This window comes from Capsella rubella, unplaced genomic scaffold, assembly GCF_000375325.1.
Source record: "Capsella rubella cultivar Monte Gargano unplaced genomic scaffold, Caprub1_0 scaffold_2, whole genome shotgun sequence".
Classification (NCBI taxonomy): Eukaryota; Viridiplantae; Streptophyta; class Magnoliopsida; order Brassicales; family Brassicaceae; genus Capsella; species Capsella rubella.
Genome location: NW_006238922.1, coordinates 11,642,432 through 11,667,931, shown reverse-complemented (window position 1 = coordinate 11,667,931; position 25,500 = coordinate 11,642,432). Strand labels below are relative to the sequence as shown.

General features: G+C 38.7%; 7 protein-coding genes across 7 annotated transcripts; 4 read left to right on the top strand and 3 right to left on the bottom strand.

Annotated features, from left to right (window-relative positions):
• Positions 1-1,662: 1,662 nt before the first annotated feature.
• LOC17895030 (transcription factor MYB1R1) lies at positions 1,663-3,226 on the top strand. Its single transcript, XM_006302500.2, has 3 exons — positions 1,663-2,043; positions 2,268-2,476; positions 2,600-3,226. Exons 1-3 carry the CDS (start codon positions 1,758-1,760, stop codon positions 2,918-2,920), a joined length of 816 nt encoding a protein of 271 aa, XP_006302562.2. The 5' UTR covers positions 1,663-1,757; the 3' UTR covers positions 2,921-3,226.
• A 731-nt stretch (positions 3,227-3,957) lies between these two features.
• On the top strand, positions 3,958-5,866 carry LOC17895539 (probable myosin-binding protein 6). The gene is made up of 2 exons (XM_006301032.2): positions 3,958-5,416; positions 5,527-5,866. Exons 1-2 carry the CDS (start codon positions 3,958-3,960, stop codon positions 5,730-5,732), a joined length of 1,665 nt encoding a protein of 554 aa, XP_006301094.1. The 3' UTR covers positions 5,733-5,866.
• Positions 5,867-6,651: 785 nt separating this feature from the next.
• Positions 6,652-7,439, top strand: LOC17895083 (germin-like protein subfamily T member 3). The gene has a single exon (XM_006301516.2). The coding sequence runs from the start codon at positions 6,676-6,678 to the stop codon at positions 7,339-7,341; it is 666 nt and encodes a 221-aa protein (XP_006301578.1). The 5' UTR covers positions 6,652-6,675; the 3' UTR covers positions 7,342-7,439.
• A 232-nt stretch (positions 7,440-7,671) lies between these two features.
• LOC17895684 (putative boron transporter 5) lies at positions 7,672-10,995 on the bottom strand. Its single transcript, XM_023787882.1, has 13 exons — positions 10,804-10,995; positions 10,633-10,715; positions 10,322-10,514; positions 10,094-10,232; positions 9,841-10,006; positions 9,587-9,753; positions 9,337-9,510; positions 9,152-9,247; positions 8,956-9,072; positions 8,538-8,875; positions 8,179-8,458; positions 7,983-8,102; positions 7,672-7,904 (listed from the first exon to the last, which is right to left on the bottom strand). The coding sequence occupies exons 1-13, from the start codon at positions 10,923-10,925 to the stop codon at positions 7,845-7,847; spliced, it is 2,055 nt and encodes a 684-aa protein (XP_023643650.1). The 5' UTR covers positions 10,926-10,995; the 3' UTR covers positions 7,672-7,844.
• Positions 10,996-15,577: 4,582 nt separating this feature from the next.
• On the top strand, positions 15,578-18,852 carry LOC17895078 (hydroxyproline O-galactosyltransferase GALT5). Its single transcript, XM_023787916.1, has 7 exons — positions 15,578-16,572; positions 16,743-16,975; positions 17,132-17,422; positions 17,575-17,703; positions 17,805-17,978; positions 18,142-18,249; positions 18,346-18,852. Exons 1-7 carry the CDS (start codon positions 15,744-15,746, stop codon positions 18,556-18,558), a joined length of 1,977 nt encoding a protein of 658 aa, XP_023643684.1. The 5' UTR covers positions 15,578-15,743; the 3' UTR covers positions 18,559-18,852.
• On the bottom strand, positions 18,824-22,301 carry LOC17895332 (HIPL1 protein). Its single transcript, XM_006300743.2, has 7 exons — positions 21,566-22,301; positions 21,318-21,475; positions 20,373-21,152; positions 20,075-20,288; positions 19,792-19,970; positions 19,467-19,708; positions 18,824-19,359 (listed from the first exon to the last, which is right to left on the bottom strand). Exons 1-7 carry the CDS (start codon positions 21,657-21,659, stop codon positions 18,942-18,944), a joined length of 2,085 nt encoding a protein of 694 aa, XP_006300805.1. The 5' UTR covers positions 21,660-22,301; the 3' UTR covers positions 18,824-18,941.
• Positions 22,302-22,432: 131 nt separating this feature from the next.
• LOC17895751 (protein NUCLEAR FUSION DEFECTIVE 4) lies at positions 22,433-25,210 on the bottom strand. Its single transcript, XM_006302065.2, has 2 exons — positions 24,676-25,210; positions 22,433-23,868 (listed from the first exon to the last, which is right to left on the bottom strand). The coding sequence occupies exons 1-2, from the start codon at positions 25,138-25,140 to the stop codon at positions 22,744-22,746; spliced, it is 1,590 nt and encodes a 529-aa protein (XP_006302127.1). The 5' UTR covers positions 25,141-25,210; the 3' UTR covers positions 22,433-22,743.
• Between the last annotated feature and the right edge of the window lie 290 nt (positions 25,211-25,500).

Sequence of the window (25,500 nt, the reverse complement as noted above, 5' to 3'; positions counted from 1 at the left end):
CACATTACACTTTAGTATTCCACTTTGTGCATAAAAAAGTAATGGTGGCTTTGCTTTCTAACCGGTGTTAGTGCCTTGTGTGGTTTTTGCTGTCTTCCAAAACTATTTTACCAAATTATATATGTGCTTTTATTTATTACAAACTTTTACCTATAAATCTCTACAATAATGTGATCACTTTGCTTATAGTAGTAAAATCAGATCCTAACGTTCTACTAAAAACTTATTACCTTTTTCATTAATGTTATAGTTGCGATCATCAAATATGGACGTATGATTATGTTTATGTTTGTAGCAGGATAATGTCCTACCAACGGCTTAAAGCTTGGTGGTCTTCATTAGCTATAAGCCTATATAACACGACTACGCTATTAGCTAGTTTCCTGATATTGTAAGTTTTTCTTGTGTTGAAATTCGAACTTATAATTTCCAAAAAGGATTCACCTGTCTCCAAGATATTTTAGATAATAATATACTCATGATATTGTAGGATCGACAAGAAGATATAGTTTTTTTTTTCCAAAAAAAGTACAAGGATGGAGCTGTAATACTAATGTATATTTATATAGTAGAGAGTAGAGAATCATTTCAGAAGCTGACTATTTTTCTAAGATCAAGTTGCATTCCCCTCAAGGACATTGAGTTGACCAGATTCGTTTAAATACATTATTTATATAAACCCTGATAAAAGCGTCTATTTCACTTCATATAAACCCCTTTCTCCATAAATTATTAGGTATTTTCCTCATTCGTTTTTCTTATTGAAACTTTTAATTTTACGAAAGTAATTAAACGTTTTTTTCGAGACATGCGTACTTTTTAACTTCTTATAGGGTAACATATATTCAACTCGTTCTTTTAATTGCTATCCCATAAGATAAATTTTTCATAAATGTAACAAAAAATGGTATAGACTATAAAGCGAGACTTGTTGGCTTTCGAGATTTGTTGAGATCTATTCGCGTTTGGTGGCTTCTAGTTCGACGTTTCTTGACGTACCAACGTCGTCGTCGCTTCCGAAAGCTATGTGCTTGTCGGGTTTTGAAGTCTTTGGTTTCGAGAGATTGGCTCTCTTTGTGATGGGAGGTGGTTGTTGTTATCTTCGGTTTGGCCGCGGGCATCCTTGGTAAATCTCTCTCACTTGTCTCAGAAAAAGAAGTGCTTTGTGCTCTTGGTTCTATTGTTTATCTTAAGGTATTTGTGGCCGGTTTCTTATGTTTTTAGCTTAAGGTTTTGACTCCTTTCGTTTAGGTTGCAAATTTTCTGTTTTGTATCTTTTTATCTTTAGACTCCCTTTCATAGGGCTTAATGACTCTGGGGACATATTCATCGTGCGCCGGCTTATGTTTCCCTCTTTTGGGCGTTGTATTTCACCTTTGGTTCCACCACAAGGATTAATAAAATTTCAGACGACAAAAAAAAAAAAGACTATAGGGCGAGACCTAATAAAAATAAAATTTGTCTAGTCAGCCAATGAAATATAAAAAGTCTATCCAAATGGAAAACTGTGTAAAGAGACAGGCAGGTAAGAAAAAGAGACAAGAACAGACGAATATAAACAAGACACGTGTCATAAGACACAATCACCAGCAACTACAACATGTAATTGTTTAAGACAGAACCCACGTGGCTTTTGGCTTTATAAAAAACCCGAAGAAGCTCAGATCTCAAACTCACACCACTCCATTGCCATTTGCTTCTGTACTTTTGATTCCTCAAAAGGAGAAAGCGCAAAGGGCAATATCGGAATTATTATTATGGCCGACGGTAGTACTAGTTCTTCGGAGTCGACCAACGCGTGCGGCGGTGGCAGCGGCGTAAGAAGAGAGATTATGCTGTTCGGCGTCAGGGTTGTGCTTGATCCGATGAGAAAGTGCGTGAGTTTGAACAATTTGTCTGAGTATGAGCAGACGGACGAGAGTCCGAAGATCGACGGCGAGGATAGAGATGGACAAGATAAGACCAAAACCCCCGCTGGTTATGCCTCGGCGGATGAAGCTGTTCCGATGTCTTCTTCCAACGGCAAGACCGAGAGGAAACGAGGTACTCTTCGATTCTCTATTGATGTTACTGTTTTTTTTTTAATCTTTCGATAAAGTTGATCACTTTGACCTTTTCCAATTTGAATATTTGTATTTGCTTTTGGCTGATTATGTGATTTGGGGTGAAAAATCTTTTACTTGTTTGGTGTTCTTGAAGATATGGTTTGGAGAAATGGGACTTTAACTGAAAGATGGCTAAATATCTTGTCTTTCTTATGTTTTCAGGAGTACCATGGACTGAGGAAGAACACAAGCTGTTCTTGCTTGGGTTGCAGAGAGTAGGGAAAGGTGATTGGAAAGGAATCTCCAAAAACTTTGTCAAGAGCAGGACCTCTACACAAGTAGCTAGTCACGCTCAGAAATACTTCCTCCGGCGTAGCAATCTCAACCGTCGCAGGAGAAGATCTAGCCTTTTTGACATGACTACTGACACGGTGAATCTCTAATCCTCTTGTCACTTTAGTGATTAAGCCCCTATAAGCAGTCTGGATTTAGAGAACCTTTGGTGATTGTTGGTTAGTGAAAACTTTAGTATAACCAGTTGGTCTTGTTATCAGGTCATGCCCATGGAAGATGATCAAGTGGTTATGCAGGAGAACACATCACAATCATCTTCTCTTGTACCAGAAATCAACAACTTCTCTGTACATCCAGTTATGCAAGTCTATCCTGAGTTCCCTGTACCAACATCTGGTGGTGATGCAACAGGGAATCAATTATTCGGACAGTTTGCTTCCTCGAATCTCATCGGTTTGGTTCCATCGACCTTTCAAGCAAGGCCTGCACCGCTCTCCCTCAACCTCTCACTAGCTTCATCTAATCTGAAAGAGCCATCTTCTTCAATGCATTCAGCGTTCAACACGATTGGAGTCGCTTAGAGCATATCCGAAAGGTGAAACATCTGCAAAACACCCTGTTTGTTTCTTTGTTGTACAGATAGGTCTTGACTTTGTTATAAAAATTCGTCAAAATCATGTATTTGGCTACAAAATATGGGGAAAAGAATGAATAATAAACAGAGATTGGAGATAGGACTTAAGTGAGTGTTTTTTAAGGGTTCATGATCATCCTTTTTTTTTTCCTTCCATGTTTGGAAGTTGTTGTAATACTCTCTAAGTTCATTTGTGTGGAGCTATCAAAACTTATATATGTATATCATATTAACGTTATGTTTTTATTCATGATCTCTCAATCTTAAACATAGCCGTACTTGCTTCTCATGTGGGCTATCTCAATCATGTTTGGTGATTTATGGGGTTTTAGGGTTTTTATAATATATCAGCTGATATCCAAGGATAAGATATTGTAGTGTTTTGTAGAATAATGTCTATCATCTTTAATTATGCCAATAATGTCACATTTTATTGGTCACTTCCATTATAGTGGAGCTTTTTCTTTTCCAATCAAAATCCAGATTCTTTTTCATATGTTTAGTGTGGGATGATTAGGTACATTACCTGTTTCGTAAGCAATAATCTTCCAATCACAGAACATGCATGATCCCCATTTTATTATTAATCAACCAATGAAACAGAATCATATATATTATGATAGATATGTCATGTCTTTGTTGGCATGTCCTCTGTTCTCGTCGTGTATGGTTGTATTCAGTTTCAGCGTCAACGACAAAGTTCTCCTCACGTCTAAGCGGGAAAAATTTACACGAGTCGTATATCTGTTGTTCTTGTTTGTACATCTCTTGCCTTGACATTATTTCTAAATTTGTCAATTTCAAATCTGCGATAATCCTTTGTTTTTGGGTACTTTCTCTCCTCAAATTCCAGTCTAATCTAGTCTGTATTAGACTCACAAAACCCCAGAAATAGGAACAAAGATCATCATCACAATTGCTCTGTTTTTTTTTTCTTGATCATGATCTCTGTTTTTTGTTGATCTTTGACCAATTTGATCTCATATGTTTATACAATTGCTCTGTTTTTTCTTGTTCTTGTTTCTGCTTTTACAAGCCACCATGTCTAAACGTTCTTTTAAGAAGTTCGTGGAACAAGAACTCGGATCTCTTCCTCATTTCCTCATCTACACTGTTCTTGAATGGAGCCTCATCATCATCCTCTTCATCGATGGCCTTATCGCCTTTCTATCAAACCAATTCGCCAAATTCTTCGACCTAAACATTCCTTGTCTTCTCTGCACGAGAGTCGACCACATTCTCGTCCCTAGAGACCCTCAATCGTATTACAACGAGTCAATCTGCGACTCTCACAAGAAGAAAATCTCTTCTCTCGCTTATTGCCATGTCCATAAGAAGCTCTCCGAGATCAAACATATGTGTGAAGGATGTCTTCTCTCTTTCGCCACCGAGAAAGACTCTGACTGTGATACTTATAAGTCTCTCATCGGAATCTTACACAAAGATCTCGAGCTTCTCATTGATGATGAACGAGACCTTCCCTTGGCGTTCAAGAAAGACGACAATTTTGTTCAGTCAACAAAAAATCTTGTAGATCACAAGACTAATAACAACAACAACAACATTAAGAATGATAGCTTGAAGCAACATTGTTCGTGTTGTGGAGAACTATTGAAGATGAAATCTGAGAAGTTACCTAAGAACAACAATTCTTTCCTGGCTCCCGCTCCTTCCCCTAGGGTGTCCAACAATAAACAGTCTGAAAACGAATCTGAGTTTAAGGATCTGGATATGGACAGAACACCAAGTTTTGTTAGAGGAGGCAACAAGTTCTTCGGGATCCCTCTGTCCGATTCGGCGCAAAACAGTCCACGATGGTCCGTTCGATCACTTAAGAAACCCCTTTTGGAGAAGACGGAGAATACTTCGGACACGGCAGATCCAAACGGTGATTCCATCCTTCATCAGCTTAAGAAAGAGGTTCGCTTGGACAAGAAGTCACTCATTGATTTGTATATGGAGTTAGATGAAGAGAGAAGTGCTTCAGCTGTTGCTGCCAACGAAGCGATGGCTATGATCACGAGGCTTCAAGCCGAGAAGGCTGCTGTTCAAATGGAAGCTTTGCAGTACCAAAGAATGATGGACGAACAAGCAGAGTATGACCAAGAAGCTTTGCAGTCGATGAGTAGCGAATTGGCAAAGAGGGAGGAGGAAATGAAGGAGCTTGAAGCTGAATTTGAGGCTTACAGAGAGAAATATGGATGTTTGACAGATGAAGACGATGCAAGAGAAGAGTTTCTTGAACGAAACGGCAATGCCAGTGCAGATGATGATCACCAAGAAACTAAATCAGTATCGGATTTGGCGGTCTGTTCTTCGAATCAGGAGGAGAATGGCGAAAGCGTCGATCAAAAGGAGTCTATTAAATCCGAAGAATCAGGATGTTTCGCACAAACGAAACATACAGAAGCAGAAAATGATGTCTCTAAAGATGAAGAAAGAGGTATGAGTACGTTTTTACTCGAGGTTTGATCAATCTGTGTGTGTTTTATCTGATAAAAATGAAAATAATAAAACTTTCTTATCTTGTGTTGTTGTGATGAAATTGGTCAGAGAATGAAAGCAAAGAAGGGATAATGAAAGAGCTTTCAGAGATCACAGAGAGGCTAAGTGCTCTTCAGTCAAATGGTGAACTGTTAAAGCATATTGCTGATGTTTTGGATATTAGTGAAGGAGAAGCAATGCTATTGCAGATATCTCAAAACTTGCACATGCTTCGTAGTTTTGTTGCTATGCCTTCAGAATCCACGAACTTGTAATACATCTTTTATTGTTTCTTAGAGAACAAGAAAGCTCCCACGCCTTGTCTCAACTCTGAAAACATTTTATTTTATTCTTTCTCACTAAAAATGTTTCAGTTTGCTCCATTCAAAAACCCAACCTTTAAAATGCTTCTTTCTCCGCTTGTATTAGATTTGAAGTTTTCTTCTTAATTGTTTTGTAGTTTCAATAGGTATACCAATTTGAGTTTGTATTTAGATGTAATTGATTTTGTCTACAATATTTTCATTTTTTTTCATACAGGTACTATAACATATTTCATTGTTAATTAACATTCTGATTAGTTTATATGTTAACACTGAACGCAAACGAATTATTTCGTTTAGGATTAGAGGTTTGATGCATGAGGCTTTCTTTTTAATTTGTTTTTCTGTGAGACTGTATTAATATTTGAATGAAAAACCTCCAGGACTCTATTTCTTACAAATTAATTTTAAACGAAAATGCAAACATAAGAAAAATATATATTCTCGTTTATGATTCAAAAACTAAAATACTATGTGTTTATTAATAAATAATTAACCATTTTAGCTTATAGTTAAATTTAAGCATTTACATTTGAATTTTTATAGAAAAAAAAAACTCATGGTGTCAGGGTTTATATAATTGTACCTAACTTATTTCAGACAATATCATAGCTCTAGCAACTAGGTCTCAGTGAGTTACGATTTATTTTTGAACCTAATTTGTACTAGCCTAGCCATATATGCTTTGCCTTAAAAGAATTTCACACACTTGAACCCAACATCCATAAAGATTAAATCTTTCATGTGTTTCCCTTTAAGCCATCATATTCTTATCCAATGAAAGCTATAGAGTCGATCCAAAAACACCCAATTTCCAACGCTATATAATGTAACAATTTACATCGTGATCTAACATCAAACATCATCCTCATCATCTAACGATCCCTAGCTAGCAATGGATCACATTTCACAAATCTCGCGAGTTTTCATCCTCCTTGCATCCCTCATTACTCTCTTCACGAACCCTACTCTCTCATCCATAAACCGTAACCCCTTACAAGACTTCTGTGTAGCTGATCTCCAAGCTTCCCCAACCAACAGTGGCTACCCCTGCAAAGCACAAGTCACCTCTGAAGACTTCTTCTACTCCGGCTTGAACACTCCTTTAAACACCTCGAACCCAAAAGGTACTGCCGCTAACTCAGCCAACCTCATGACCTTTCCAGGCCTAAACACTATGGGAATATCCATGTACAACGTTGAAATAGCGCCTGGAGGATACAACCCACCTCACTCGCACCCCGGTGCTACCGAGGCAGGGGTCGTGATCGAAGGCTCGGTCTTGGTTGGGTTCTTGACGACTAACTACACGTTGTTCCAGAAGGTTATTGGACCCGGTGATATGTTTGTGATTCCTCCGGGACTCATCCATTACGAGGGGAATGTTGGGAAAACTCAATCGCGTCTCTTGACGGTGGTTGCTGACGACTTGCCTAGTGAGGTTGTTCTGCCTAACACTCTGTTTGCTACCAAACCTGCGATCCCAAACGCAGTGTTGATGAAGGCGTTCAAAGCAGATAGTAAAACAATCAACATGCTCAGGTCAAAGTTTACTAGTTAAAGAATATGTTAAAGAATATGTTATGTATTCCTTCTAAAAATGTAATCTTTCCTTAATTAATAAATAACTGAAATCAGTTTTTATTTTATTTTATTTTAAAGAAGCATCCTTGTTAGTATACAATTTACAATAATTTTTTTTAATAATGTCGTCTTCTGAGTTGCATATTTTATACTAATAATTTTTTTTAGTTCACTAACATATATCCCTCTTATTATAAATTAAAGGAATGAATCGCTCTGTAACGTTTTCGTTCATTTAATATTTTTTTTTTCAGTTCCTGATCAGCTGGTTAAAAGAATTTGAATTTTTTATAACCATTACTTTTTAAAAATGATCTATAATTTCTTGGTTGGGGAACAAATCATCTTGGGTTTATTTAGGGAAATAAAAGCCAAATATCATCTGTGTTTTGATCTACAATACTAAAAAGGTTTTGCACATGACAACGATCATGATCATCTTCACTTGCAAAAATGGTTTTAATTGTTATTGTTGATAGATCACTCTCTGGAAGTACTCATGTCCCCATCCCCAACTTCTACTATCTCCTTGGGATAAATCTGCAGGTTAACATAAGTCTATAAAATTCTTTTTACAAACTTAAGATCATCAACTCGACAAAAAAAAAGGAATTAAACCTGGTGGCCTTTGTCTTCGTTATGACCGAGCGTACGGACTTTGAGCTCACCTCTGCTCGTCGTTAACTCGTCTAGAATCTCAGCATCACACTCTTGGACGCCTCTCGTCGAATTAGTAGACTTTAAAGCAAGGTTAAAACAATATTTAAAATACTCTAGATGCCTTAAATGACAAGAATGTACATCATTGACTCACCCTGAAAGACAGTTCAAGCGGGTTTCTTGAAGTTCCAGGGATCTCTTCATACTCTGCGGCATCGAGTTCTCGGAGATGGGCTGGTTTAAAGAGCTTGGGGAGAAGGTACTGTCTGATTGCTATCAAGAGGAAGAAAAGAACCGGGAACATGATTCCGGCCACCGGAATCCACGTCACTCCGTAGCATAGCCCAAAGTAGAATATCTGAAACATTGTGAATGCAGCTATTGACTTGTATGGAACTGTCTCCACGAAAGATGCATGTGCTCCCTCCAAAACCCTAACAGCAACAATCACATGATTAGTCTTTGAAAGAAATATGACAAAAAATTGTAACAGAGTATTTTCAGAGCACACACTTGAATCTCCGGCTTGGTGGGACGAAGAGAAGTACTGTCCGTTCGAAGAACTGATTGTCTGGGAGGCTGTCGATGGCCATGTAAGCGAAATATCCCCAGAGAAGTGAAGTTGGTATGAGCTTAATAGCCGGTATAGCAAACACTGCACCTATCACTAGCAATGATTGCAACAGGTTGCTCACTCTCTGCTCGTTGACTCGAACAGGCAAGTAAGCATCAAGGTGCTTCTCTGGATCGAAACCACTCTCATCGCTGCTATCTCCACCGTCTTCATTCTTCTTCATCATTGCTTCTTTCAGATCTTGCAGCTCATTTACCAGTATTGTGTTTGTCTCAGCCTATATATTCAAATAAGAGCTTACAATTTGAAAACCCACGGAACACCTAATTATGAGCCTACTAGACTAGTACTGCTTACAAGTGGGCTTTTGTCCATTTCTATGAAGACTTGTTGCATGTCCTCGTACACCTGTGAGGACGTTGCTCTCTGTCTGATGCTTTCTTTGGCTGTCATCACCATCTTTCTCCGCATTAACTGTATAGAAACCACCAAGTTTCATCAAGATCATCTTAATCTGAATCTTGAGTGCTAGTTAAATGAGTATTAACTAGACCTGTCGTCTTAGAACAGCAAGGCTTTTGGTGTGCATAGGAGATTGTGGGAGGACTCCATTGGAAGGAGGAAGACCGAGTAATCCACAGATCAGCACCTAAGAAAAAACAAAGTACTGGAGGTTTTAGCCAGCGAGAGTTAATGTGAGCTAGCTTGCAGAGAAAGAAACAGAGTTTGACTGATTACCATGAAACCTAATAAGAGAATGTCGTAGTGGTATGCAGAAGGGTTCTTGAGGTTGAACTCCTTCTGCTGTGCGAGCTGCGAGACAACACTGTGGTCGAAGAAGTAGAGACCTGCGATCATCAATGCGGGTACAAACGCAGCAAAAATGTAGCCCGGAGAGACTTTCCCCATGTCCTGTAAAGAACAAAGACGAGGATCTTAGAGAGGTTCGGACGATGAACCAAGATCTTAGATGTAGTTGTGTTGTAACCTTGATAACAGTCCAATGGGTCAAAGAAACAGAGTCCCATGGAAGAGGACTAACGAGTCTTCTCGGGACACCAGAGGGTAGTTTTGATGGCGTACTGAAAGACAATGCTGTCCAAACCACAACCATCAATGGAACTCCATAGTCTGCGATGAAGCTTCGGAACCATCCTTTACACAAAAGATTCATATTTTGAAGGCCTTGCAGCTTTGTTTCTACAGAAGAATGACCACTGAAAGAGAATAAATCTCTCTTACCTGTTCCGTATCGCCAAGACCTTGCTTTCCGGCTCTTCAAAGCGGTGTAGACAAGGCCGACGGTGAATATAAGGCCGAGAAGTCCGTTTGTGTAGAGCCACTCAAACTGATACTTTTCAAGCTTTGAGTCTTCACCTTTTGGAATCCTAAATTCCCTCACCATTCCCTACCAATTTCAATTGAAAGACAAAATAACTTTTGACCTATCATAAGAATTGAGAGGTGGTTGAGTTTTTTTTGGTATTGATGATACCTTTATGGTTTGTTGAAGGAACAGAACAGCTATCAATATACCAAACAGCTCACCAGCGATCCTCGTGAACCGGTTGATGATATAAGCCATGTTGAATATCGCCATTAGGAACAGTAACAAAGCCGTCCACACACAAACCCTTTAGTTTAGCAGCCAGCAAAACACTATTACTTAACAGGAAAACATCTATACACCACTTTTGTTTTTTTAGGGTCTTGGAGTAATTACCAAGCAACCCAAGCTAAGTAGAGTTGTTTGCCCAATTCTGGTCTTCCTTTAGCGAAGTCGTACAAGTATTTGTACATTAAGACAGTTGGTTCTGCAACTCCAAGTATCAACAATGGTTGTCCTCCCAATATCGAGTGTATCACTCCACATAGGGGTGTTGATGCTAACGTTTCCACGGTGCTCAACGATCCCTCTATAAAACTCTCCCAAAATTTGAATAATTCAGATAACTCATAAATGAAAACAAGATCAACACGTGCGTGCTTGTGCAATACTCACAGAAACCGTGGAAAAAAAGTTAAAATAAGGACCTGTGTCGTGGCTGAGTTGTTCGCCGAAGGCGATGACAGGAAGGGCAGAGGCGAAGAAAATATATGTTGTCGGTGCTAAAATCCTGCAAAAACCTCTCAAAAAGAAATAGTCACAACGTATGTTCGTCTTTGACACAATGCTCTAAGTGTTGAATGTGTGTTTGAAGGTACCCAAAACCAGAACGGAGGCCAGAGACCCAATCTTGCTTGTAACACAAGGCTCTCCCTCTGAGATCTCCTAGGATACCTTGAAATGGCCGCTTGGAGCCTTCCAGTACTCTTTCTTCCTCCATATACCAAATCGCACGAAGACTCACAAAACTTGCTACTCACAGCTCAGACTTTATTAGCCTTTGTTTCTGACCTAACCACACAAAAAAGGAAGCTATATATATCATATTATCACTCATGTATAAGAAGCATAGATCGAGAATAAACTTATATAGCCTTTTAGCAGCAAAACCAGTTTTCTTTGCTTTCTAAGGAAAAAGCGAATGTTCCTATCTCACATCTCCCACCACAATTAGAGAAACATAACAATGCACAAATCAAGCATAAAGTAAAAAAACAAATCTTTTTATGTCGACAAATTAGATAAATCTGAAGTTGTAGATGTAAAAATAAAATAAAATAAGAATCTAATTCTTTCAATGCAATTAACTCCATTGATTAGAAAGCGTCATCGTACATCTAATCTAGATCCACTAGAATGAAAATGAAAATAATAATAATAATTATATATATATATATATATATCTATAGGTTTGACTTAGAAATTAGCAGTTTCATATCCTTTTGAGTTTTGACATGTATCTTCACAAAAAAAAAAAATAGTCTTAACATGCAAAATATTAACAATATATATATCACTTCACCTCTGGTGATTCACAGGTTCTAAATGATATCTCTCACCTCCCACAACACACACCTGGCTCCGATATATATATATATAGAAGAAGAAGAAGAAGAAGAAGATACGAATTATAAAGAAGAACGTAACTTATACAGTAAGGGTCAAAGAGGCAACGGTCATCTGATAAATACACGTCTTTTTGATTTCACGTGTCACCATACGGATGGTGGACTCTTACATATCTTCGAGGTTGATTTTTCTTCCTAGGAAAAGTTTAATGGCTCTACTGTTGACAGCCGAACCGATCGAAACCTTTTAATTCAACCACATAATTAGAAATTCAATCTTTCTTTGCTTTATTACTATGTTTTAGTAGATAGCATGCACCAAAACAAAAACAAAAACAAATATCAGTTTCTCTGTCACAACTCTTCATAATACAATGATGCATATATATACTAGTGAGTAATTACGCTTTCTATTGACTAGTACTATTATTGGTCATAACTTCATTTTAGAGTGGAAACAAAAAAGAGAGTAGAATTGGATGAAGATTTTACTTTAAATTTGGGATATATATATATATATATATATATGATTTTACTCTAAAATAGTATTTTAGAGTGAGGTTGGATATATATGCTTATTCCCTTTATTGCTAAATTATCTTCTTCTATTTTTATATAATTTTTTATAAATCAAAATGTAAGCCAAACTATAGGGTTTGAATAATGGAATCATTAAGTAGGGTAATTAATTAGATGCACAGGGGGTAACGGGTGGATCATATCATTTTGAAAACAAAACATGAATTATAAGGATTAAAAATAATCAAAAGTGAATTATAAGAACAAAGAAATCATTAAAAGTGAGATAATTACATGCACATAGGAGTAGTGTGGTCGATCATAAATAAACAAACGCCGTACCATGCAATGAGTATTCAAACTCAAACAATGAACTCTAGCTAGATTCAAAACGCCGTACGATGAGAGTATTATTTTATAATTGGCGAATCATTGAGTCAGTTACTCAGTTAACTCGAAATCATCACAATCAACCATACATTTTTATACGTTAACCGGAAGTATTATTAATATTATCATCACAACAAAATGTCGTTACCCTATAGGATAAACTAGTGGTTTAGTTGAAGTTTGGGACGTGACTGCTGAATAATTAGCTGAAAAAATGTAATTCTGTACGTAGGGGACATTTGAACAACTATTGTTAAATCACAAGTTATTAAAGGAATTAGTTTTGATGTTTATATGACTTTATGAGAGACCTTTATGTTGTCAGAGTGGCATTGAATATAGGCCTTTATCCTCTTTTCATCGGGCCTCTGGAGTAGGACTAAATCTCCGAAAGTCTTGCTTATTCCTAGATGGAAACAACTTAGTTTATGCTCGTGACTTAGCTACAAGACATGGTTTGCTTCAAGGATCCCTGCCCGTGAGATATTTGGGACTTCCTTTGATGCCTCATAAGCTTAGGCCGCAAGATTATCAGGTGTTAGTTGATAAAGTCTTAGCCCGTATATCATCTTGGACTTCTAGGCATCTGTCTTTTGCAGGGAGGTTACAACTAATTCAGTCGGTTATCTACAGCATCATAAATTTTTGGGCTTCCGTTTTTCCCTTGCCAAAAGGGTGTCTTAATGCTCTCGGGAAAATTTGTAATGCATTCCTTTGGAGTGGTAAGTCAAATTCAGCTCGTGGAGCAAAAGTTGCTTGGGATTCAGTTTGTACTCCTAAACAAGAAGGTGGGCTAGGGCTGCGCAATATTCATGATATGAACCAAGTTTTCGGGTTAAAGCTTATTTGGCTTTTATTTGCAAACAATGGATCCCTATGGGTTGCTTGGATAGAGAAGATGATTTTAAACGGAAGACATTTCTGGTCATATGATTTTCAAAGGACAGGAAGTTGGATTTGGAGAAGACTCATGAAGCTCAGGAATTTAGCTCGTCCTTACTTAGCTTGTCAAGTTCGTTCAGGATGCTCTGCATATTTTTGGCATGATGATTGGACTAATTTAGGTCCGTTGATTGACATAACTGGACCAAATGGGCCAAGAGTCTTTGGGATTCCCTCTTTCGCAAGAGTGTCTCAGTCTTGTGCAAATGATTCATGGCTTCTTCCTCGCGGGAGACACCCGATCTTATGTCTTCTTCGTCAATGTCTCCCTCAGCCCGTCCCTAATATGTTATCTCTTGAATCAGATTTTTTCTTGTGGAGAAACTCGCCCAATGAGCCTCCAGGAGTATTTTCTACCTCAAAAACTTGGATTTCAACTCATCCTGCTGGTCCGCTTGTACCTTGGTTCAAATCTGTGTGGTTCAAGGAGCGCATTCCAAAACATGCTTTCATATCATGGGTTGTAATTCGAAACAGGTTAACTACGCGAGATCGTCTTAGAGGTTGGGGAATGAATGTTCCTAGTGAATGTTTATTATGTACCTCATCAGCTGAAAGTCGCTTACATCTTTTCTTTGAGTGTGCTTATTCTCATGAAGTATGGTCTTCTTTTTTCACCCACCCCAGCCTGTCTCCTCCTGCTATGTTTGAGGACATTGTTGCTTGGGTACGTTCTTCTCGCTCTAAAAAACTCAGAACTATTTGCAAACTCATCTTTCAGGCAGTTGTTTATGGTTTGTGGCGAGAACGAAACTCTCGGTTGCATACCTCGTCTTTCAAATCACCCGCTATCATTATTAAGGAAATTCAGCTTGTCATGAGGGCAAAGCTAGCTGGATTGGACCACTGTCAACTTCAAATTAAAATGAATTCTACTGCAGCCCCCACCTCTGTTTTGGAAAGTTTCTTGTCTACCTGGTTTCGTTATGTTCAGCGGTAACTTATCCTGAAGGTTGCGGTTCATCTCTTCCTTGGCTTCACATCAGATTTATGTTTCAGATTTCTTGTTTCCTTATGTTATCTTGATTTGTATTTAAATGATGCCTCTTTTGAAGAAAACTAATAAGATATATAAGATGTATAAAAAAAAAAAAAAAAATATATATTATTATATTTTTTTTTATAAAATAAAAATAAAAAGAATATAGGCCTTTATATATGCTTAACCATTTTCTTGTTTCTTAATTACGAGTATGACTCGTCTCCGCGAGTTCTTCTCGACGTTTTTAGGTAATTAAATATGTAAACAAAGCAAGAAAATGTATTATTGCTCAAGTAATCAATATTGAAAATTTCTAATACACCCCCTTTCACGTTTATGATATTAGACACCTCAAACGTGAAGTTTGTAGGATAGACGTCCATCAGACATAGGTCTAGCTTTGACAACTATTTTTAGTAAATGTAAGCTTTAAGTTAAAAAAAAAAAAATTAGTTGGCACTTGGCAGTGCCAGTGAGTGTGAAATATACTAGTATTTGATATTTTACATCACAAATCTCTCGAATCAGTTTTTTTATTTTCTTAAACAAACGGTTTCATAGTTATGAGAAATCTAAACTAATCCAAACTAGAGAGAATAATTTTTTTAACGTGTCTTTTCAGTTCAGATTTTGGTATTTCTGACAGCAATAACGATAATCAAATGTAGTAAACTCAAAAGAAGCAATGTGTACTATTTACCAAAACAAGAAGAAGCAATGTGTACTTCTGTAAAGCCCATTGTAGACAGATGCATGGGTGAGAGACGTGAAAGAGCGAGCCCATCCGAAAAGATCTTACAAGAAACCCATTTCCTAATCTCTTAATACCCATTTCAGACATGGGCTTATGTCACATACTCACAATCTCTCATATGTGACATGTGTCAACAACACATACACCAATTCTCGTGCAACACAATTGGTGTTTGTGTGTGTGTCCATCGAAACTCGAAAGAATCTTATTGATTATTATTATCTCTGTATTATGAAGATTTCAGAATTTATTATATTCTGCAGGACAATGATTTAACAATTTACTCAAAAGGAAAAATTAAGTGAGATATTTTAAAGACTAAAAAATAATTTTGGAAAAAGAAAAATAAAAGAAGAAAATATTTGTACTAACATACGCCCAAAATATTTTCACTTTAGCGTATATCAAAGAAGAATCAAGATCTCCTTCTTCTTCAGCTCTCTCTCTCTCGTCATCATCCTCTACTCATTTTCGTTTGCTCCCCCGTCAACAAATTTACCAGCTCTCTCTACCATTTTCGAATTCCTCTTAATACAAAGTTAGTATTTTTCTACAAATTCATTTCGTTGCTTGGATCCTAAGAAAAAAAAAGAGAGGAAAGAAATGAAAAAACCCAAATTGGCGAAAGTGGAAAAAATCGACAAGCTTGATCTGTTCTCTTCACTATGGAAGCAGAGATCGGTTCGTGTGATAATGGCAATAGGGTTTCTCTATCTGCTATTTGTCTCAGTAGAGATACCTCTCGTATTCAAATCCTGGTCCAGCAGCTCTATCTCCATTGATTCCCTTTCTCGACTCGAGAAGCTCGAGACTGAGCAAGTGCCCCAAGTCGAGACAATCCCTGATCCTCCGTTGAAGCCAGTTTCGCACCCGAATTCAGTCCGTGAACATCACCGTGGTCTGCTCTCTAGCTTGAGATTTGATTCGGAAACTTTCGACCCGAGTAGTAAAGACGGGTCAGTGGAGCTTCACAAGTCTGCCAAGGAAGCTTGGCAGCTAGGTAGAAAGCTATGGAAGGAGCTTGAATCAGGAAGGCTTGAGAAACTAGTGGAGAAGCCAGAGAAGAACAAATCAGATTCATGTCCACATTCCGTTTCCTTAACCGGGTCGGAATTCATGAACCGTGAGAACAAACTGATGGAGCTGCCCTGTGGTTTGACATTGGGTTCGCATATAACCTTAGTGGGACGGCCAAGGAAAAGTCATCCCAAGGATGGAGATTGGTCTAAGTTGGTGTCCCAGTTTTTGATAGAGCTACAAGGTTTGAAGACCGTTGAGGGAGAGGATCCTCCTCGGATTCTGCATTTCAATCCCAGGCTTAAGGGAGATTGGAGCAAAAAACCTGTGATTGAGCAGAACAGTTGCTATAGAATGCAATGGGGACCTGCACAACGATGCGAAGGATGGAAATCAAGAGCTGAGGAAGAGACTGGTGAGGCCTTTTCTTTTGTAACTTGGTATCTGAATTCAAAGTTAAGAAAGCAACAAAAAAAAAAGACTTAGTTTTGTATTCACTTTGTGATTCATTGGGAGCTAGGAAATGATTATGTTGCGAGTTATGGTTCTTGTCACCTGTTGATTAATAATTTAGTGTGGCTGCAGTTGATAGTCATGTGAAGTGTGAGAAGTGGATCCGTGATGATGATAACTACTCAGAAGGGTCGAGGGCAAGATGGTGGTTGAATAGACTTATAGGAAGGAGAAAAAGGGTTAAAGTAGAATGGCCGTTTCCTTTTGTAGAAGAGAAGCTGTTTGTTCTTACTCTTAGCGCCGGTTTAGAGGGTTACCATATCAATGTCGATGGAAAGCATGTTACATCTTTCCCTTATCGCACTGTAAGTATATATCCTACTCCTTTTCTACATGATTGTGTTCAGATAAATGGTTATCATGTGATACATAATAGTGCAGATCGTAAAATGAGTTTGTTTGTTTGTTTTGCTTATTTTTTTATTTTTTGTTTTTGTTTGTAATTTTGTTATCTATGATAGGGTTTCACTCTCGAGGATGCAACAGGGCTAACCGTAAATGGAGACATTGATGTACATTCTGTTTTCGTTGCCTCTCTGCCAACATCACATCCTAGCTTTGCTCCCCAAAGGCATCTAGAGTTGTCAAAGAGATGGCAGGCCCCTGTAGTTCCCGATGGGCCTGTGGAGCTCTTTATCGGCATCCTTTCCGCAGGCAATCATTTCTCTGAGCGGATGGCCGTGAGGAGATCCTGGATGCAGCATGTTCTTATTACATCTGCAAAAGTTGTTGCTCGTTTCTTTGTGGCGCTGGTAAGTTGGATTTTACATTTTTTCAGAAAGTCTCAAGTCATGAAGGCAGTTAGTACGTTTAACAAAGTGTAAGTGTGACCGAAACAATAAAGAGTTGGAGACAGTGGGGAACATTAATGTTTTTTTTTCTTTCCGTGATGTGCATTTTACAGCATGGGAGAAAGGAGGTGAATGTGGAATTGAAAAAAGAAGCAGAGTATTTTGGGGACATTGTACTTGTTCCTTACATGGATAGCTATGATCTTGTCGTGCTAAAAACTGTTGCCATATGTGAACATGGAGTGAGTTATCAGATTTTATATATGCCGTGTTTCTGCAGAAGCGTTGTTAATTTAGTGTTTCTATGGAGTTGATTGTTGAAAATTGACTTTGGCTGCTGCAGGCTCTTGCATTCTCTGCAAAGTACATAATGAAGTGTGACGATGATACATTTGTAAAACTTGGTGCGGTGATTAATGAAGTGAAAAAAGTACCCGAAGGTAGAAGCCTGTACATTGGTAACATGAATTATTACCACAAACCTTTACGTGGTGGGAAATGGGCAGTCACATACGAGGTACATTATTCTACATCATACTCAATATCTATATGCTGCATATTGCATGAAATAGTGTGAAGGTTTTAGGTGTTTGTTTATAAATTCTTCTCTAGTGTGTCAGTTCTATGGAAACGTTATAATTTTCACTCATTATTCATGTATATATTGGGGGTGACATCAGGAATGGCCAGAGGAGGACTACCCGCCCTATGCAAATGGACCTGGTTATGTTCTATCTTCTGACATTGCACGCTTCATTGTAGAAGAGTTTGAGAGACATAAATTACGGGTAAGCAGACGAGGGAATCAAACTAATTGACCATCTTGTTTTTCATTTCTCGTTCTCTGTTGCTGAAAATGTCTTTTGTTCACATACACCCACCAGCTGTTCAAGATGGAGGACGTGAGTGTTGGAATGTGGGTTGAGCATTTCAAGAATACAACAAACCCAGTGGATTACAGACACAGTCTGAGATTCTGTCAGTTTGGCTGTGTTGAGAACTACTACACAGCTCATTACCAGTCGCCGAGACAGATGATATGCTTATGGGATAAGCTCTTAAGACAGAACAAGCCTGAGTGTTGTAACATGAGATGATACTTGAGGAAACATTCACATTTCCTGAGATATAATATGCCGTCAAGCTTGCCGTAGAAAGCCAGGTGAAATTAAGAAATCAATTTTGCAAGCGCATCACACACAGAGAAAGAGAGCGTGGATTTGATTTTATTGGTCTGCAGCTTCAAGCCTTTTGATCTGTTGAAGAAATGGGGACGAAAACTGGGAGTAGGGAAGAAAACATAGAGAATCACTTTTTTTTTTTTTTTTTTTTTTTTAATATGTATAAACCCATTTCTTAATCTAAATGGAAATTTGTTACTTCTTTGGTCATACATATATCTTCTCAAAACATCCTGAACATACAATTCAATAACAAAACTCATACCAATTCAACACAAACAAGAAACAACTTCTGAGAACTAGTTTAATGAACGTAGCATAATCAAAGACAGAGACACGAATAAAACCATCAAGCTTCCATGGAAACCATTCATATGCTTATAATTAGAAGACGATGAAGAAGGAGAACTAGAGCGACCAGGGTTTCTTCTAGCTGCCGTGGAGTTCTCCTTTGAGCAAGTCAAGTTGCAACGGCTCGGCCTTACCACTCTATAAACACCGTTGCTTGTGAGCATGTAGATGTCTTTGTTGTTATCCTCACCAAAGGAGAAGACATACCCTAGAGATGGCCCTGAAGATCCTGGAGAATCACTACATTTCATGGGTGAGTCGCTGGCACAGTTGAAGGTTGTTCTGTTGGTCACAAAGTTCCCGCTATTAACAGGCGTTTCAATCCCCGCCCATACGCCATTTCCATATAGATCAGCATACACGTACCTGCAGAAGAAGAAGAAAAAACATTATTATTGCAGAATGTTTTGTTACTATATGAATGTGAGAACCACAAGAGAGAAGGAAGCAGATGAGAGTGTATGTTGGCTCACATTCCAGCTAGGCAAGGATCAGTCTCTGATCTATAGAAGTATCCTCCAGTGATTGAAGCTGATTTTCCGCTTGAGTCAACTTCAGAGTGGTTGTAACCCATCACGGGAAATATCGTCTTTACTGATTTAACGGATGTGTTTCCTCCAGGGGATGATTCCGGATGGAAAAGATCCGGGCCTTCGTAAACACGCCAACCGTAGTTCCCTCCTTTGGTAATAAGATCCACCTCTTCATATGTATCCTATTGACCAAAAAACATATCAAGAACAGTGAAAGACTGAAAAGAAAGAACAGACAAACTGATTGTCCAAAACCAGCTATTACCTGTCCAACATCAGCACACATGAAGTAAGAAGGTCTAGAAGAATCAAAGCTGCATCTCCATGGGTTTCTCAACCCAACTGCCCATATCTCAGGTTCAAGATCTTTGTCTTCACGGAAAGGGTTGTCTTTTGGTATAGAGTAGTTTCCCCATAGACCCATTTTGGAGATCTCAGAAGCACCTACAGACATTTGTGGATCTTGGTAAATGACAAAGAACATTCATATATATGCTGTGCTTTTGCAGATTCAGCTACTATAGTAACAAAAGCCAGAGTATACCCACTAGGAATGTTATCTACGTCAAGCCTCATGATCTTTCCTAGCAAAGATTTCTTGTTCTGTGAGAAATTATATGGGTCTGCGCCTCCACCTCCATCTCCCATCATGAAGTATAGGTAACCATCTGGACCAAAGAGAATCTGTCCAGCATGGTGAGATGTGAAGGGAAGTCCCATTGTGAAAATCCTCCTGACTTCTGTTGGCTTAGCGTTCTTTGCCTGAACAACGGGAAAAAGCTTGAGGCTCTATGACAATAAACAAAAGTTTTAGATGCTGAAAAGGGGGCCAAAAAGAGTACACACCTTAGAAGGGTCTGCCGAGGTGCCATTGGTTGTATACTCAGCTATTACGGTTTGGTATTGGCATGGTTGAGATCCACTATCAGGGGTTACTTTAGAAGGATCACAGTTCACATCGGAGTTACATGAGCACCTTCCAGTACATCCCGGCCACTTGGACTTATCACAGTTGAAAGAAGCAAAAAACCTCCCATTTTGAGCAAACTTTGGATGAAAAGCCATTCCCATCATCCCAAACTCAGTATCAAAATGAATCTCATCAGTCAAATCCACAAACGGGCTAGATGGATCCACATCCAATACCCCGCCTGAATCCTGATCCGGTATACCAGCCAAGAATACTATTCCAGGTTGTGTAGAGAAGAAGGCACGGTTCGAGCCATCAGGGTGAGGAACCATGTTGAGGTAAGAACCGTTACCGATTTTCTCAAGGCATAGACCAGAAGGCGACTTGTCAGGAGTAGTGTCACTAAGAGTAACAGGCTCACCACTGAAGCAAACAGTTTCATTGGAGCTAGCTCCACCAAAGGCACTACAGAAATCGGTTTTGGACTGCCATAGATCAGCAAGCTTGGAGGCATTGTTATTTGCTGGAGCTCCAGCTCGGCCTTGCAATGAAGCAGCGAAAAGAGAACCCGATATGGAAACGTTTTGACATGTCTCCCATGTCTCAGAGCAAAAGTCCATCGTGGAATTTGCTGAGCTGGTAGAGTTGCAGAGGATTGGAACAGACTGTTGATCTGAATTACCTCTGAATAAGTCCGATGAATAAGGATCGCATTTCTGTAACATCAGAGTAAGAAAACACAAAACAGAGAAACTTAGAACACAATTCCTGTTCTGTAGATTCTTTTAAAAACCAAAACAGCATAATGGCAGATTGAAGAAAAGTGTTGCATAATGAAACTTTTTACGAATCTTTATTGATAAAAGACTCATTGTACTTACAGCACAAAGGATTGACTTTACAACAGAAGCACAACCCTTGTCGGAAATGTTCATAGCTTGGAATTGCTTATTCAAATTGGAATCTTCAATCGTATTGCAGCATGTTTTTACTTTGTAAGGACAAAAGCTCACTGTCGAATTCACCTCCAATGGAGCTCCTGAAAAAATAGACAAAAACAAGGTTGACTATTACATCAAATCAAGAACTAAAATTTAATCAACATGATAACAAAACAAAAAACACTCACTTGAATCGGAGCAAAGAGGCAGAGCCGAGGAAGAAAGAGCGAAGCATGACAGAAACAAACAGAAGAACACCACAAGAGATTGATGAAGCCTCATGACGCCTCAGAAGAGACAAATCTCTTGAGGATAATGGATAATGACAGTGGAAGAGAGAGAATCAAGAAAGAAGAAGAAAAGAGCTCTCTTTTTTATACATCTGATCCTGCAGGACAAGACAAGAGAGATATGGATTGATAATCAAATAATATAAATTAGTTTGTTTGACTCTACAGACAGAATAAATGCAACTGCGATGGCGTTTACTGTCTTCCCATGACTACCAACAACCATATCCCCAGAAATCTCTCGTCTGATATAATAATTAATGAATACTATCATGTTCGTTTTGAATTTTTCTAACTTTCTCGTGTCACAGAGAGAGATACGATGAACAAAGTTTGTGTCTTTTTCTTTGCTTTGCTGCTAGCTTTTGATTGTTTGTTTTCTTTTCAACTCCTCTCTCATTCACGGGGCTATCGTCTCCAGATTAGAAAAGTCAACTAATTTGACTTTCTTACCTCTGGGTTTTTGTATTTTTAAGAACTTAGTTATTGGGGTTCAAAAAGTAGGTTTCAAGTTGGTAGAACAAAGATAAAAAAGAAGAAAGCAATTGTCTTCTTCAAGCTCTCTTCCATTTAAGGCTACAAAACCTACTTTTCATTCCAAAGTCATAACTTGTTTTTTATGCTTATGCAGTAATTAATTATGTTGACGTTTATAAACAGTATAACTCGAAACGCATTGAATAAAACAGTGTTGGTGAATGGTGATTGGTTTTTGGATTAAACTGAAATAATGAATGAATGAATGAGACTTGATGGCCTGCAGTATTATTTAAATGCACAGAGCATAGTTTATCAACAAATTTGAATAAAAGAAATTACAACATTATTGGGGGTTCTGATGACATGTCTATACACTTCACAAAACTCACATTTGTCGAAGAAACTACAAATAAGAAAGAGAGACAAAGATCTCATCTTTCTTTCTTCCCATCTCTAAACACAGACATTTGATGCAAAACGTAACTTACAATTTAACTTACAAGTAAAGTAATCGATGTGTACCTTTGGGAATCAAAGGCTACCATGGATGTAGCAAGAGGAGCGGTTTTTCACTTTGTATAGTATTCAAAAGATCTCTATCGACGATGTGACCTCTTTACAAGGATCTGGCGATATAGCGTCTTTGTCCGAAAGAACAGGACAATGGCGACCAGAAACCCAAAGAAGGCAACAGACGCCATTATAATAAATGACAGCCTGAAGCAGTGAGAGCCATAACATGTGTTTCCTTCCCCAGAAGCAGTCTTGTCATAGATATAACCGATCAATCTTACAGAGAACATATAGGAACCAATGGGACTAGCCACGGATATGGTGTTGAAGATGGTTCCCATGTGGCGAACCCCAAATAGTTCAGAAGTGATTGTAGGCATCAATGACCACTGTGAACCATAACAAACGCCAACTATGACAGAACCGACATAGAGGTTTCCTTTAAAGCCTGAGGCTATGATTAGGTGGCCTATGGTCATCGTTCCAAGTGTTGCAGCCATTAGCAAAGGACGTGGCCATCCCTTTTTGTGTAGCAATGCATCTGAGGCATAACCAGCTCCAAATCTACCAAGAAAGTTCCATATACTCCACAAGGACACCAGTGAATTTATCTCAACGGATGAGTATCGAAGAGACTCGCCTATTTGACGAATGTTGTTTATCGTCGAAAGTCCAGAGCCCATTCCACAAATCATAGCAAGAAACAACAACCAGAAGCTTAGGTTTTTCATAGCTTGCAGAAGATTCAGGCTGTCACTCAGACCAGAATCTATTCTACTGTCTCCTTCAGAACTTTGGTTACCGGAGGTTGTTGCCTTTGGACTGCTTACGAGAGGGGAATAATCATGTGGTGCGGTTTTCTCCATGCCGTCTCGTTGTGCTCGTCTCGCAATAAGTAGAGGCAAGGCAAGCAGGATGAGCAAACATACAAGTGTGACAACATTGGCCCATGATGACAAACCAAAGGTGTTCTTTAATATGATAACGATCATAAGATAAGCTGCAATGATTAAAGATACAGCTGAAAGACCATTTAAATGCTTTTTATCATCGACTACGCTTGTCTCATAGATCCTGACTAAAGGCATGACCAAGAGTGAGAGCAGTGTTGGTGTTACAGCCAGTAGAAGAATGAAGCTCGCTGGATCTCCAGCACACACCGTCTCATACAGTTGAATTAATATCGCTCCGCTTAGACCAAGAAAACCCTGCAAAGAAAAAGGTAGAGATAAGCTTGGATGCTTCACCATGATCATTAACAAATTGAAACACCGCGTCAACAGTGCAAAAGCATATTCAAAACAGCTTGTAAGAAAGAAAAATGACCAGTTTATTATTAAAAAACCATGATCTTCTCAATAGAAATATATCATAGTATCAAGTACCAATTGGACTTCAATTAATACCTGAAAGTTTTCCTATGGCATTTTAAAGTGAGTCTCTTCAAGACATAACCTTAAATTCTGATGAATCAACTAGAAAAATAAGCCAACAATCCTCCAAAACTCTGTCAAAATCTAAAATAGTCCCAACAAGATGGAATCAACAGAAAATCATCTACATCCCAAAAAAAAACCTTTCACCTTGCATCAGTTATCTCCCACAACCACTATAGTATTTGCAGAAAAATTTCCAAACTTGAAACCATGAAGCACCCAGTGTTGATATACTGAACCAAATGGGGTCTCAAAAAAAAGTTTCTACTATCGAAAGGTGGAGGTTGCATCCTCATTTACAAGGTTAACCAGAAAAGAACAAATATTTACTAGTCAGTAGGTCCTACGCTTATGGTACACAATTTCGACTCTGTTTATATTTTAACGAGTGGATTCAAATCTCAATTGCTCCCACGTTCAAAAGTTCAAAGCATCTTCCTTTTCAAACAGTTACCCAATTTATATACTGTACCAGGATCATAGCCGAATACTGATCATTCAGGTCCCAAGGAAACAACTTAAAGCATGATCCATTCAAGCCACCGACAAATAAAAAGGTTACTACTGTGAGAAAATAACCTTCATAATGCCGACGGCTGTACCACCATAGTCAGCGAAATTCTCAACGGCACTCACGACATTAGCCGTATTGAAGAACGTTTGCGACTGAGCTGCTACGAACATGAATAGGCACATCAGCGGCACCGGCGGCTTCCCAATCAGCCCGGTGACGGAAGCCCAAATGAGAAAATAACCGGCGAAACACTGAATTGCCCCTATAGCAAGCACCACCCAAGGCCCTCCTGCGCCTCCCCGTACACGGCGGCGATTAGAGGTAGCGTATGTATACAAAAGCCCAGAGAATACTCCGGCGTTCGCTCCGATGTCCTTGAAGACGGAGACGGTGTCGAGAGTGGATTGATCGTACGATTGGGTCGATTTCAAAACGGCGGAGTAGATTCCGAATGTATATGAAGCGCCGCTTGTGCACTGTATCCATATACTAGCAGCCATAGCCACCCATTTCGTCCTCATCGTATCCATCGCCGCCAATTTACTTCCAGCTTTCTCGCCGGGGAGTTTATTAAAAAAAAACAAAAAAAAAGACAGAGAAGCGAACACGATGACGAATCTATATAATTTGTATAAAAATTGATTTTTTTTTGGACCAACAACTTTATATTTATTATTAAAACCTTAGTGGGCTTTAAAATGTTGGAATGGGCCTATATAGTTAAAATGTCTTAATTTGATGAGCCTAGTTAGAAGGAGAAGGCACGTGGAGTCGAATGAAGAGCACACGACGGAAACAAGAGGGCTCGTGGAGGAGGGCAGGATCGAACGGGGGGCGTTAAAATAAAAATAACGGATTAAACTACCGGAGTCAACGAAGACCGGTCAAGG